Below are 15,189 nucleotides of genomic sequence, written 5' to 3'. Positions count from 1 at the left end.
TGTCTTTAAAGCAGGATGCTATTTCTCGAACTGATGGAACACAGACATCATTTGATTCAAATTTATTCTGCAACATTAAGTGAACTAACATTGCATAAAGAGCAGATGTATTGTTAGTTTTAGCAATACATTTGGAATAATATTTCTTTTTTGCCTGTTGGATGATTTATAGAGAGAAATCTTTTTTATAATGGTTCAGAGATGATAAAGTTCGGTGTCGTCTCCATCTTTCAGTAGAGCATAATCGACATTTAATAAGTTGAAGTTCGGGAGAATACCAAAGATGTATTTTTAAAATAAGATGAAGTACTATGATGTTCTAGATCTAGAGGCACTATCTTGTCTAGCAACATTTTCATGGAATTATTCCATAGGGTAGATTGATCTTCCAGGGGAAGTGAAATTAATCTAATTGAAGATCAAGAAAATTAGAGATTTTGGATACATCAATTTTGCTGAGATCTCTAAAAGAGTGGTCTTTAGAAAGCATTTTACGTTTGTCTAAAAGATTTAGTGAGAGAGAATACAATCAAAGAATGATCTGTCCAAACAAAGAAGGTATTAGATTGAATTGTAAAGAGTGAGCAAAGTATCTTAGGTATGAAGAACATATCAATGGTATGACCTGCAGAGCGAGTGGGGCTAAAGATTAGAGTCAAAGAAAGGTCTGAAGTTTGTGTAAGAAAATCTAAAGTGCTGGAATTGTATAGATTGTCAAAGTGTATATTGAAGTCTCCTAGGAGAAAAAGGATAGCAGCTACAAAACAATGATCAAGTATAGTGGATTGAAGAGACATCAAAGAGTTTTTAGAAACTGATGGGGATAGGTATATAAGCAGAAACTCTAATGATGGTGATGAAGCTATCCTAAATTGAAGGTGTTTGTGCTGATGACTACTACCGTGTTTCTCTGAAAATAAGCCCTACCCTGAAAATAAGCCCTTGCATGATTTTTGGGGTAGGTCTTAATATAAGCCCTACCCCCGAAAATAAGCCCTAATCGTAGGTAGCCGTGCTTCCCCCCTGCCTTGGCTGCGCAGCCAAACTGCCACTGACCCTCAATCCTTCCCTCCCAACCGATCCTCGTTGATTGCGACCATAAATACCTTCCGGCAGAGGAGCGTCGGGCCAGCAGCACTCACAGGCTGCTTTTCGGCCTTTTGTGTGCTATATTACTGATGTCAGGGAAGTGGGAGGATTTAATACAGAACAAAAACCCAACGCCATCTTGGTTTACAAGAAGTTATCAGATCAGGATGGTGCAGAGAAAATATAGAAGGGGTAAATATTCAAGTTAACATTGTTTTATAGCTGGTTTATTCCTATAATAAGAATACTATTAGTGATTTTAAGTAATGTGGTGGTGTTAGTAGTACACTGAATACAAAATTTGTGTTGCAGGGGACTTTTCTTGAAACAGCCTTCGGGCGAAACATGTTGAAATGTAAGGTCTCTTCCCGATATGAACAACAAAACAAAAAAGATAAGTTTTTAGCTTTTTACATGTGGAGAGGCATAATTGAAAGGCACGTCTAAGTCTGTTTTCGTCCAAAGTAAAAAAACAGCTTAGGACACATTTTCGAAAAATACGTACAAATTATTTTCTGTTTCAAAAATCATCTAAACTATACATCTTGCTGATCTGATCATCCAAGCTGCTAAATCGTCCATCTTTATACCACATTTTCGTCCAACTTTTCAACCAAGGCAAAAATGCCTAGAAACAGACCTTTTGGATGTGGGAGGGGTCTACAAAGTGATGGACTGGACAACCAGACATGGCACCTAAATAGTGGGGTACCTTACAGGGCACTGCTGTGAACTTCACAAAAAGGGTGCCATATCTTTATCTCACTACAGCTCCCTTATAGATAATGGTGAACCCCCCAAACCACCTCCAAAATCCCCTAGACCCACCTATTTACTACCCCAATAGCTCTTATGGCTGCAGAAGTCACTTATAGGGTAGTACAAAAGGGTTCAGTTTTTTAAGGGGAGTGCACATGTTTAACCAGCAATGCAGTGATTACAGTGGCTTATGGGCATGGGTCCTCCTCTCCATGGGTCCCTAACCCACCACCAAAATGACTTAAATTGCCTCTGTGCAGGTTGACTAGACTTTTCTATGCCAGGCTGCCAGGTGATGATGGTCTGGAGGCTGAATTTTAAAGATGTGATTATGATTTTTATGGGGTGGGAGTTGATGATCACTGGGGTAATGTGTGGGGGTCTGTAGTTTGTGTCTGCAGTGCTTATCTGGTGACTTTAGGTAGGTTTTTGTGACTTAGACCATGTTTTAAATAGTCTAAGTCACAACGTCCAAGTTCCATCTATGCTGTGCTGTATAACTTTCAGTTATATATGCAGAATGACTAAGTCTAAGCCTGCCCATGTCCCGCCCAAATCCCACCCTTGACATTCCTCCTGAAACGCCCCATTTAGCTATGGTTGTTCAGCGGCACTGTGAAGGCCTATGTCGTTTATAAATACGTCCAAAACCCAGTTTTATTATTGGCACTTGGACGTTTTTGATTTATGATCATCCAAATGCCGACTTAGGCCGTTTTTTGGACGTTTTTCTCTTTCGATTATGAGCCGATTATGAGCCCCATAGTTATTTAATGAAGTTGGTTTAGCATAGAGCAGTGTTCTTCAACCACCGGTCCATGGACCGGTGCCGGTCCACAGAAATTTCCTGCTGGTTCACAGGGCCAGCATGTGCATTGGGCCCGAGACAGTGATCTTCAGCCGCCGGTCCGTGGTGCGATCAATGCGGCATTATCGGGCAGCCTTCTCTCTTACGAACGTCAGAGGAAAGGCTACCAGATGAGGTGCAGGACGTGCGAGGAGCCACTGCCCTTGGCTTTGTGCACTGCATCAGTGAGAAAGAGGGAGCTGGCCTGAAGATAACACCGGGGCGGCATAAAACGGCCAGGCAGGAACATGCCAGAAGTTAAGGCACAGCATGACGGGAGGGAGACAACAAAGGTAGGGGGAATGATTTTAGTTTTAAATTTAATGATTGAATTGTGTCAATTTTGAGAATTTACACCTGCTTTCTATATTTTGCACTGTTCAGGAGGAAATGCATTTGTTTCTATTTCTCTGGGGTTGTATTGCACACAGTCTTGAATCTTAGGGTTTTGTTTGTATATATTAGTACTTTTAGACTGTGGTGCCGTATTGCATAGGGGTTATCTGTGTTCTGGTAGGAATTAATGTTGAGAAGCATATGTACAGTGTGCTTTGTGTAGTTTTATTTTGTGGTTAATCAATATGTGTTGTTAATAAAATTATATTGTGTGTGTGTGTATATATATGAAAAACGAATGAAAAAATGGTATTGTAATTAGTACTATTATGGGGTGGAGATGTGCAGGTTCTGGACCACGACTTAGCCCAGTGTTCTTCAACCACTGGTCCACAAAATAATTTTTTTATTTCCATAGGCGTCAGAAAGTTGAAGAACATGGCATAGAGCACTGAGCACTTTGGAAAAACTGATTAATGAAAAATTGCTAAAATAAAATTGATAGGTCTAATGAGGAGGCCAATGCCACACAAGTATTTTTAGCTATTGAAAACACTTGGCTAATACTGGCACTTCTGAAGACCTTAGAATAAATAAATAAAACAAAAGAAAGGAAAAATGATTTTATGATACTGGTTTGTGTCTGAAAGTGTTCCTGATGATGTCATCAGTATACAGAAGGCCCCAGCAAGAAGCCCGCGAAGCAGCCTGTGAGTGCTGCTGGCCCGATGCTCCTCTGCCGGAAGGTATTTATGGTCGCAGTCGGCAGGGATCGGATGGGAGGGAAGGATGGAGGTTCAGCGGTTTGGCTGCGCGGCGGCGGGAGGGAAGGATAGAAACTGGGCAAGGATTCTGCTGCACAAGGGATGGGAGGGAAGGAAGGATGGAAACTGGGCAAAGGTTCTGCTGCACAGGGGTATGGGAAGGATGGATAGAAAGATGCTGCAGAGGGAAGGCACAAGGGGATTGGGTGAGAGGAGAGGAAAGATGTTGCACATGTGGGGGAAAGGAAAGAGGAAGAATTGGGTGGGGTGAAGGAGAGGAAGGGAGAGATGATCATGTACATGAAAAAAATAAGCCCTACCTGAAAATAAGACCTAGTGCCTTTTTTGGGCCTCAAATGAATATAAGACAATGTCTTATTTTCGGGGAAACATGGCACATGTAATTTCAAATCTGAATTGTAGGGAGGATTGATACATAACTAATTCCCCTTCCTTTCCTACCTTGGTGGTTACATATATAAGCTTCTTTACCCTCTGATAGCCAGTATTCTGTAAGGCAGAAGATATGGAGATTGTATTATATAATAAGACCCCTTATTAAATGGTGTTTATTTTTGAGAGAGCGAACATTGATTAAGCCAACAGATAAATCAATGTTTAGGGAACCGAGTGAGATATTCTTTGAGATTGAAGTAGAAATAGGGATAGATTGAAGGAATCTAGGTCTCTGGTTCAGATTAGAGCAGTGGTTGAATGTAAGAGCACAACATCTGCAAATAACAGGTATTTGCAATGTTGAAGCCACCGAGGTACTTAATAGAGAAACTGAAAAAAATTGGGAACAAGAAAGAGGAATGGCCTAATATTGGAAATAGTTAGTGCGTTCTCAGTATGTGCATGAAGGAGCATTATCTGCTCCTTAAGCGTGCTCTTTTAGCATGCACCGCATGGAGTGTTCAATTAGAGAATGACATGGGGACGAATTTGTCTCAGTCCCTGCCGGAACTCAATTTCCCCATCCCTTCCCCACAAGTTTTATCAGGGTCCTTGTCCCATTCTTGTAAGCACAGCCTTAACTACTTATTATTTTAAAGTGTTAGACGCTTGTGCAGACGAGGGCAAAGCTTGCAGGAATGGGGCAGGGGCAGAAAAAGAATTCATGGGAACAGGATTGGAAAATGAGTTCCCACAGGGATGGGGAAAAATTTGTCCCCATATCATTCTCTATGTTCAATTTAAAGAAGCATCCAGGAGGGCGGAGTCAATGGTGATCTTCAGAGAGGCAGCCTAGCAGGAACTTAAGAGTTATAAAATAGAAAGTAAGGGAAAATAAAAGAAAACAAAGCAAAAGTAATTTACTATCAAACAAAAAAATGCATAAATACTGGCTGTAGTAGTGCCTATTGGTGAGTGAAATAAGCAGGTAACGTGAATGTGCGCTGCAAGGAGTGTTCAACTTAAAGAGGCTATCGGGGTCAGCTTCTGGGAAGGCAGAGTCAATGGTGCCACCATTTCGCAGCGGCGATCTTCAAAGAGATGGTCTCCTCCTTCTGATCACTCTAATTTTAAATCTTTGGCATGCAGCATATGTTCTTTCCTCCCTCCTCTTACCCCAACAGGATCCTGCGGCATGAGCTCTCTCTTCAGCTCCTGACTTCCCCACACCTCCTCTTCAGTTGCTGTTATTTTAAATCTTCGGCCAGCCACAGTGTCAACGAGATGACCCCTAACACTCCCATAGCATTAAGGCATGAGGTTTGTTCCTCCAATATCAAATTGTTTGAGGGGAATATTGTAACCAATAAATATACAGTGCATTTTTTCCCAAATATATAAGGTTTACTCAAAAAGAGCTTTTTGCTTGCATCTCAAGAATCCAATGAAGCAGATTTATTAAAAACGATCCCCTCAAAAGAAAATGAGTTGGTGTCCAAGACCAACTACAGATAAACAATGCCACCCAGAAAGCCATTACTCATCTACATTACCAGAGACCATGAAAGAAAATTCTCATCAGCTTGACATTTAATACAGTGAAAGGTATCAGCACAGCTAGCAAAAACAAAAAACAAAAAGCCTGCCTTTGAGATAAATAGGCCCTAGCACAGTGCAAAAATGACACTTGCAGCAATGCACTACATTTTGAAGTGCCTTTAAAAATGCCTTGAAAAGTTGTGAGATGTATACACCTACCCAGATTCCTATTCTAGGCCTCCAAAACTGGCCAATACACTTTAGGATTTTGAAGCCTACTTAACTTTTTATGAAACCAAGAGATTAAAAATTGTCCAATATATCTATATATCTCTTTCTAAAAATTCTTGCAATTGAACTCCAAATCACAAACAAAGATAATGTAGAGACAGAGAGGTCAAATAATGTAACAATTGTATATAAGCATATTGATTTGCTGGACCAAACCACCATTTTGTTGTAATTCAAGGAAAGTAAAAAATAAAATAAAAAAATACCATTCTCCAGTATCAGGTGCTCAATCAGATGAATTATGTGTGGTGCTTGTAATGAAAATGCAAACTACTCCCAAATATAGTATGTTGATTCATTTCATAATATTAATTATAAAAAAACTCCTCTGTATTCTAAAATTTGTCTGAGATTTACAGTGTACACAACCAACCTTTTGAAGCAGGCCAAGTGCTGCAATGGCATCCCGGGAGTTGCGAGCCAGCACAACTGCCTCCAGTAGACTGCGTAGAGCCTGGGCTTGTGGATTCATTGCCAAAGTGGGTGGAATAGCATGAAGGTGCTGCTCAAGCTCCGTGATACATTTATCATAGATCTGTGCAACATCGTCAGTGGCCCAGGCTTGCTGATAGGACACAAGAGAAAATTTTACTACTAAGTCTGATATTATCATAAAAGTAATAGTCAGCTACTTTTTTTGTGATCATTAAAGTAGTGTGTCAAACATACAGCCTGTGGACTATTTCTAGCATACTACAGTACTTTACTTGGCTTACTGTCCCTTTTCCCAATCCCTGTCTTCTGCTTCAAACTTAAATCCTTCATAAATAATGGCGTCTGCTCTACAGCCTCCTTATGCCTGCGTTCAAGTCTGGTCTCCTTAACTCAAGAAAGTTAAAGTGGTTCTAGAAAAGGGTCAAAGAAGAGCGACCAAGATGATAAAGGGGATGGAACTCCTCTCGTATGAGGAAAAACTAAAAAGGTTAGTGCTCTTCAGCCTGGAAAAGAGACAGCTGAAGGGAGATATAATTGAGGTTTACAAAATCCTGAGTGTAGAATGGGTACAAGTGGATCGATTATTTTCACTCTATCAAAAATTACAAAGACTAGTGGACACTCGATGAAATTGCAGGAAAATACTTTTAAAACAAATAGGAGGAAATATTTTTTCACTCAAAGAATAGTTAAGCTCTGGAACGCGTTGCCAGAGGTTGTGGTAAGAGAAGATAGCATAGCTGGTTTTAAGAAAAGCTTGGACAATTTCCTGGAGGAAAAGTCCATAGTCTGTTATTGAGAAAGACATGGGGCCATGCTTGCCCTGGATCAGTAGCTGGAATACAGTAAACCTCCGTGAATTCGCAGTTCACAAATCGCAGATTCAGTAATTCGTGGTATTTTCCAACTGCCACTTCCTTGTACTAAAGTCATGGTTACACCAATCAGGAGCTGCTTTGACACGCTATTTGGGGTGTCAAAGCAGCTCCTCATTGGTGTAGCCAGACTTTAGTAACAGGAAGAGGTGGTCGGAGCATACTATGAGTGATTTTCTGAACCCACAGGCACCCCAGCTGCCCTCTCCTGCCTTTTGACAGGTGAAAAACCGTATCTGCGTTTTATTTTAAATTCACAGAGGTTCCTAGAACAGAACCCCACAAATTTCGGGGGAGTACTGTATTACCGGTACTACTCCTTGGATTTTGTCAAGGTACTAGGGATCTGGATTGGCCACTTTGAGAACGGGCTACTGGGCCTGGACCATTGGACTGACCCAGTAAGGCTATTCTTATGTTCTTATTTCTTTCTTTCTGCCACCATTACCCCCCATAGCTTGCTAAACCTGCAGTGATATTGAAAAGTTGAGTACAAGGCCTCTGAACCCATATAAACCTCAAGGCTCTATCAGTTCCAAGCCCTCTGACACAGAAAATGTGTCAGAGGGAACAGGATCATCATGACCTTTGAGGCATACACGGGCTCAAAGTCTTTCTTCTTAATTTTACTGCTAAATTGGTATGGTAAAGTGAGTAGGGTCAGGGAGGGAAAGTGTTCAACTACGGATATCAGGTTTTAAACATAAGAACAGTTTTGCAATTAAAATTTATACTTATCTTTTTGCGTAACACAAGAGGAAATGAACCTGATTCTACTGTATTTCTCTGATGTTGCACTGCATGCAGAGATTGGCTTCATTAGGTTTCAGTTTAATTTGTGTCTACCATATTTCTATAGCCTAAGACGGTGGTTCTCAACCTTTCTTCTACTGTGACACACCTGACAAACATTCTTGTAGGTAACACACCAAATTCAAAAATTCACAGTTGAACAAAGCATGCCTAAATATTTCTTTGTTTAACTGAATGAATTTGCTTATCCCATATCATAAAACTGTATCACATCAGTTCCAGATTTCACATCCGTCATACAACAAAATAAATATATAAATGAATAAAATATCATAAATTAAAAAAAAACAACAAACCCCTCAAATTCTAATGTCACCTTAGTAACAGCAATACAAAATCCCTCCTCTACCAGATACTATGAAACACAAAAAAACTGCAATCTGTGGATAGCAGACTTGAAATATTTTCAGTTAGTGCTGAAGGCAGCAACTGGGTGTAGTGGGGGAGCAGAAATAGGGACCAGTTACAAGGATTTCAAGAATTTGACTCAAGATTGTCAGTCTTCCTAGCTTGTAGGCATTGAAGACTGTAAAGGAAACAGAGGTTTACTGTCTACACCAGATTGTTTATTGATACACCTCAACTCTTTCCTGCCATTTACGTGCCATCATCCCCCCACATACCTCTTGAAATGTTTGTCGGCGCAAGCAGCATAAGAATAGCCTTACTAGGTCAGACCAATGGTCCATCAAGCCCAGTAGCCCATTCCCATGGTGGCCAATCCAGGTCACTAGTACCTGGCCAAAACCCAAGGAGTAGCAATATTCCATGCTACCGATACAGGGCAAGCAGTGGCATCCCCCATGTCTTTCTCAATAACAGACTATGGACTTTTCCTCCAGGAATTTGTCCAAACCTTTCTTAAAACCAGCTACACTATCCGCTCTTACCACAACCTCTGGCAACGCGTTCCAGAGCTTAACTATTCTCTGAGTGAAAAAAATCTCCTTCTATTGGTTTTAAAAGTATTTCCCTGTTAACTTCATCAAGTGTCCCCTAGTCTTTGTAATTTTTGACAGTGAAAAATCGATCCACTTGCATCCAAAGCCCTAACTGTTTTAGTCTTTCCTCATATAAGAGGAGTTCCATCCCCTTTACCATCTTGGTCGCTCTCCTTTGAACCTTTTCTAGCACCACTATATCTTTCCTGAGATAAGGAGACCAGAATTGAATGCAATACTCCAGATGAGGTCGCACCATGGAGCGATACATTCTTAGTCTTGTTAACCATCCCTTTTTAAATAATTCCTAACATCCTGTTTTCTTTTTTGGCCGTCACTGCACATTGGGCAGAAGGTTTCATCATATTGTCTACGATGATACCCAGATACTTTTCTTAGGCGCTAATCCCCAAGGTAGACCCTAGCATCCAGTAACTGTGATTCAGGTTATTCTTCCCAATGTTCAACACTTTGCATTTGTCCACATTAAATTTCATCTACCATTTGGACGCCCAGTCTTCCAATTTCCTAAGGCCGCCTGCAATTTTTCACAATCTGCATGTGTTTTAACAACTTTGAACAGTTTAGTGTCTTCAGCAAATTTAACCATTGCACTCGTTGTTCCAATTTCCAGATTATTTATAAATAAGTTAAATACACCAGTCCTAGTATGACCCCTGTGACACTCAAATGTTTACTCTCCTCCATTGAGAAAAATGACCATTTAACCCTACCCTCTGCTTTCTATCCAATAACCAATTCCTAATCCACCAGCAACAGAGGAATTGCCAAGATACACCTACAGTGAGTGAGGACCACCTGGAAGACAATCACAAGAAAGGAAGAGATGAAACAGCAGTAGGATCTGGAAACAGCGGAGGGAACCCACAGGAAGACGGGTCCAGTGCAAGCCAATGCCGAGATGAGGAAATATGAAGTGCACCGAGGACATGGACCTGCGGCTAGAGAGATGGATGTACACCGAGGACACGAACCTGCAGCTAGAGAGACAAGAGAAGATACAGAAGACAGGAATCAGCATGGGGGACTCCATCATCCAACAAGTCAACAGCCACATAGCAGGAGGAAGAAAGGATCGGCTGGTGACCTGCCTACCAGGAGTCAAGGTGGAGGATATAGTGATCTGTATCGACAGGATCATCGATAGTGAGGAAGGGGTAGATACAGCAGTGGTAATCCATGTTGGGACAAATGACATGAGCAACAGGAACTACAGCAGGGAAACACTAAAACACCAGTTCTGGATTCTAGGAAGGAAGCTGAAGATCAGAACGCCGAAGGTAGCGTTTTCAGAGATCTTGCCGGTACCCAGGGCCAACGGGAAGAGGCAGACGGAACTGCAAGCAGTCAACACATGGATGAGATGCTGGTGTGAGGAAGAAGGATTGCACAACTGGACAACGTTCTGGGGGAAGAGCAAGCTATACAGAAAGGATGGACTCCACCTCAGCGGAGACGGAACGAGACTACTTGCAAGCAACATCAAACGAGAAATTTTTAAACTAAGAAGAGGGGAAAGCTGACAGTCGACCAAGAGTCGATGGTTTGGGAAACGGTATAACCAGAGGATACCATGCAAGAAGATTGCAGGAAGACTCACTGGATCATAGGCAAGATAAAAATCCCAATGGATCGAAAGGGACGGAAGTGAGGGAGACAGAAGGAGAAAGGAAGTGCAAGAAAGTAATAGGCCGTAAACTTAAGTGTATGTACACAAACACAAGGAGCCTAAGGAATAAAATGGGGGAATTGGAAGCTATGGCACAAAAAGATAACCTACTAGATTTGTAGCAAAAAACAACTTGGAAATGTGAAAAGCTAATAATATTAGAACAAACACTTTCACCAATGCAATAGAATGTCACAAAAATCAGTGCTGCTGCAGTTTCAATAGAGGGAGTTTCAAATGACTGGAGGAAAAAGCCTCAGACTGGAACCTTTCCACCACCACAATGGTGGTCCAAGGTGGTCAGGCGAACACTTCACTGGCAAAAAACCTCCAGACCGACTCCCAATAGTAGTAAACTTGAAGCAGGGCTGTTGTGCAAAAGATAGAGGAAATATCCACTTATCTAATTTGTTGATCGGTACACCAACGATGGCCAGCGTTTCACATATCTGCTGCCTCAGGGTGTAAAGCGATCCGATCAAACTAAAACCAGAATTAAAGCAAACCTTTGATTAAAAAACTGGACAGTTGCAAGGCTTCAAAAAGAACTGAAAAAGAAGCCACAAGGACATACCTTTAAGCTGGACGCAAACCGCATCTCAAGATCAAAAGATGGCTGCACCGCGACTGTACTGGGATTGTTATAGCACTCCCAGGTGACAAACCCGGAAGTGAATACGTGGCAAAAATTAATGCTACGATGGTAGATGCTGACACATGCAAAACTTCAAACACTGTTACAGAGACTGGTGAACAGGAAAAGATTAATTATGTGTATGAAGTAAAAAACTGATTCGGTGTATGTCATTAGTGAAACGTTAGTAGAATATACTCCATTCCAATTTTGAGTTGAGTCCATCTGGTTCTTCACTATTTAGTCTATGGATCCATTGTTGCTCTGCCCGCAGCAAACACCGCTGTCTATCCATGCTCGCCTCACTAATGTGATCGATCACACAATATTTTAAATCCATGAACTGATGATTATGTTCTAGACCAGTGTTTTCCAACTGCTGTTCCGCGGCACACTAGTGTGCCGCGAGATGTTGCCTGGTGTGCCGTACGGTCAGGGCCGCCATCAGGGCAGTTCCACCAGTCTAGGGAGAGGGGCGGTCCGCCCCACGTGGACAGGAGAGAGCTGGACGGGGGACCCGCGGAGTTCAATACATCTCGAGCCGCGAGGCTCGTCTTCTGTTCCTGCCTGCCCTGCAGCTAACATATAGCCGATCGCAAGCGTTCCCCGATGTCAGCGCTGACGTCGGAGGGAGGGCTTAAGCAAAGCCTGCCCTCCGACGTCAGCGCTGACGTCGGAGAATACTTCCGTTCGGCTATTTGTGCGCGGCAGGGCAGGCAGGAAGCAGAAGACAAGCCTCGCGGCTTGAGCTTCGTTTTGCTGAGAAAGTTGCAAAGATGGGCTGGGAGGCAAACACGGAACACAAAAGGGGGGAGGGAGTGCGTTTTGGACACAAGGCATGAACTTGGGAGAGAGGAAGGAAGGGAAAGAGATGCTGAGGTGGGGGAGGGAATGCGTTTTTGGACACAGAAGAAATGGACTTGGGAGAGAGGAAGGGAGGGAAAGAGATGCTGAGGTGGGGGAGGGAATGGGTTTTTGGACACAGAAGGCATGGACTTGGGAGAGAGGAAGGGAGGGAAAGAGATGCTGAGGTGGGGGAGGGAATGCGTTTTTGGACACAGAAGAAATGGACTTGGGAGAGAGGAAGGGAGGGAAAGAGATGCTGAGGTGGGGGAGGGAATGAGTGTTTGGACACAGAAGGCATGGACTTTGGAGAGAGGAAGGGAGGGAAAGAGATGGTTGTGTACACGGGGAATAGAAGAAAGGAGAATTTTTGGTCATAGGGAGGGAGTGAGGTACAGATAGTGGCATACCAGGGTGGGGGGGGGCGGTCTGCCCCACCCCGGGTTTACGTCCCAAGGGGGTGCACAGCTGGCCACCCTCCAGTGTTGTCCCTAGGCCGGCAAACTGCGACTCTTTAGCCACTTGAGTGCCACCACCGCCATCGGGAACAGGCCGGCGCCAAGTTCTCCCTGCTTTTCCCTGTGGGGCCGGCCAACTCTCGCCACTCGCGTCAATTCTGACGTCTGAGAGGACGTTCTGGGCCAGCCAATCGCTGCCTGGCTGGCCTAGAACGTCCTCTCCGACGTTAGAATTGACGACGGGTGGCGAGAGTTGGTCGGCCCTGCGGGGAAGAGAAGCAGGGAGAACTCGGTGCCGGCCTGTTCCCGATGGCGGCAGTGGCAGCCTATTCCCCAGTGGCGGTGGCAGCATTATAAAATACTTTCTTTGTGTTTATTTGATTCCTATATATTTATATATAGTCAATATAGGCACAGTTAAATTTTTTAACTTTTTCTAATGGTGGTGTGCCTCGTGATTTTTTTCATGAAACAAGTGTGCCTTTGCCCAAAAAAGGTTGAAAAACACTGTTCTAGACAATGTGTGACCATAGGAGCTTGTAGTCTGTTATTGCGTATGCAACTCTTGTGCTCGGTGACCCGTGTCGGGAGTAGCCATGGGGGCAACCATGGCCCCCTCGATTGCCAATCTTTTTATGCAAAAATTTGAAAACACATGGATCATCAATAATCCTTTTTCTGACAAAATTGTTATGTGGCTACGTTTTATCGATGATGTTTTTGTAGTCTGGAAAGGCTCCAAAGAGAACCTAGATGACTTTTTCACATGGTTAAACTCCAGACATCGGAAAGTTGAGTTTAGCATGAATTGCCACCCGAACTACATTTCTTTCCTTGATGTCCTTGCCACTAAAGAGAGCGATTATATTAAAACTACAGTATACAGGAAAAATACAGATAGGAACACCTTTCTTGATTTTTCAAGTAATCATCCGAATCCTCTTAAGCGCAGTTTGCCCACCTCTCAGTTTTTCCGCTATCGTCGGCTATGCTCAGACACTGGGGATTATAAAATCAAGAGTAAGCAATTATACTCCCGATTAAAAAATAGGGGATACCCCCCAGTAGTTTTAAAGAAAGCCTATAAAAGAGCTAAATTCATTAATAGGGATTTTCTTTTTCTACCTCGGGAAACTGAGTCCACGGACAACATTGCTACATGCATTCTAGAGTACTCTCCAAATATCAATAATGTCTCAAAGATATTAAGACGCCACTGGAAAATAATGGATCTCCATCCTGTGTTCAGAGACATTCATTTTAGAATAGCATATTCAAGACAAAAAAACTTTAAAGAACTTTTAAGTCCATCTGACATAATGGATCCTCGCCTGCCAACAACACATTTGACTGGACACTTCAAATGTGGTAAATGTTCCACCTGTATCATAACTCAGGAACTTTCTGACGTTTTTATTCATCCGCTAACTAACCAAATTTTCAAATTGAAACACATGACTTCTTACATATCCACTTTTGTAGTCTATGTTTTCATCTGCCCTTGCCCAATGATCTATGTTGGTCAGACTACTCGTCCCTTCAAAACACGGGTCACCGAGCACAAGAGTTGCATACGCAATAACAGACTACAAGCTCCTATGGTCACACATTGTCTAGAACATAATCATCAGTTCATGGATTTAAAATGTTGTGTGATCGATCACATTAGTGAGGCGAGCATGGATAGACAGCGGTGTTTGCTGCGGGCAGAGCAACAATGGATCCATAGACTAAATAGTGAAGAACCAGATGGACTCAACTCAAAATTGGAATGGAGTATATTCTACTAACGTTTCACTAATGACATACACCGAATCAGTTTTTTACTTCATACACATAATTAATCTTTTCCTGTTCACCAGTCTCTGTAACAGTGTTTGAAGTTTTGCATGTGTCAGCATCTACCATCGTAGTATTAATTTTTGCCACGTATTCACTTCCGGGTTTGTCACCCGGGAGTGCTATAACAATCCCAGTACAGTCGCGGTGCAGCCATCTTTTGATCTTGAGATGTGGTTTGCGTCCAGCTTAAAGGTATGTCCTTGTGGCTTCTTTTTCAGTTCTTTTTGAAGCCTTGCAACTGTCCAGTTTTTTAATCAAAGGTTTGCTTTAATTCTGGTTTCAGTTTGATCGGATCGCTTTACACCCTGAGGCAGCAGATATGTGAAACGCTGGCCATCGTTGGTGTACCGATCAACAAATTAGATAAGTGGATATTTCCTCTATCTTTTGCACAACAGCCCTGCTTCAAGTTTACTACTATTGGGAGTCGGTCTGGAGGTTTTTTGCCAGTGAGGTGTTCGCCTGACCACCTTGGACCACCATTGTGGTGGTGGAAAGGTTCCAGTCTGAGGCTTTTTCCTCCAGTCATTTGAAACTCCCTCTATTGAAACTGCAGCAGCACTGATTTTTGTGACATTCTATTGCATTGGTGAAAGTGTTTGTTCTAACAAAAAGATAACCTAAACATCATCGGCAT

General features: G+C 42.5%; 1 protein-coding gene across 13 annotated transcripts in view; it reads right to left on the bottom strand.

Annotated features, from left to right (window-relative positions):
• The window catches only part of CNOT1 (CCR4-NOT transcription complex subunit 1), a 1,050,915-nt gene that overhangs the window by 218,478 nt on the left and 817,248 nt on the right, over positions 1-15,189 (bottom strand). For all 13 annotated transcript variants that reach the window (XM_033940598.1, XM_033940586.1, XM_033940591.1 and 10 more), the window contains one exon: positions 6,395-6,586. In XM_033940598.1, coding sequence (XP_033796489.1) covers positions 6,395-6,586 — 192 coding nt within the window. The remainder of the gene's footprint in view (positions 1-6,394; positions 6,587-15,189) is intronic.

This window comes from Geotrypetes seraphini, chromosome 4, assembly GCF_902459505.1.
Source record: "Geotrypetes seraphini chromosome 4, aGeoSer1.1, whole genome shotgun sequence".
NCBI classification, from domain to species: domain Eukaryota; kingdom Metazoa; phylum Chordata; class Amphibia; order Gymnophiona; family Dermophiidae; genus Geotrypetes; species Geotrypetes seraphini.
This window is presented reverse-complemented; position numbering and strand designations above follow the sequence as displayed.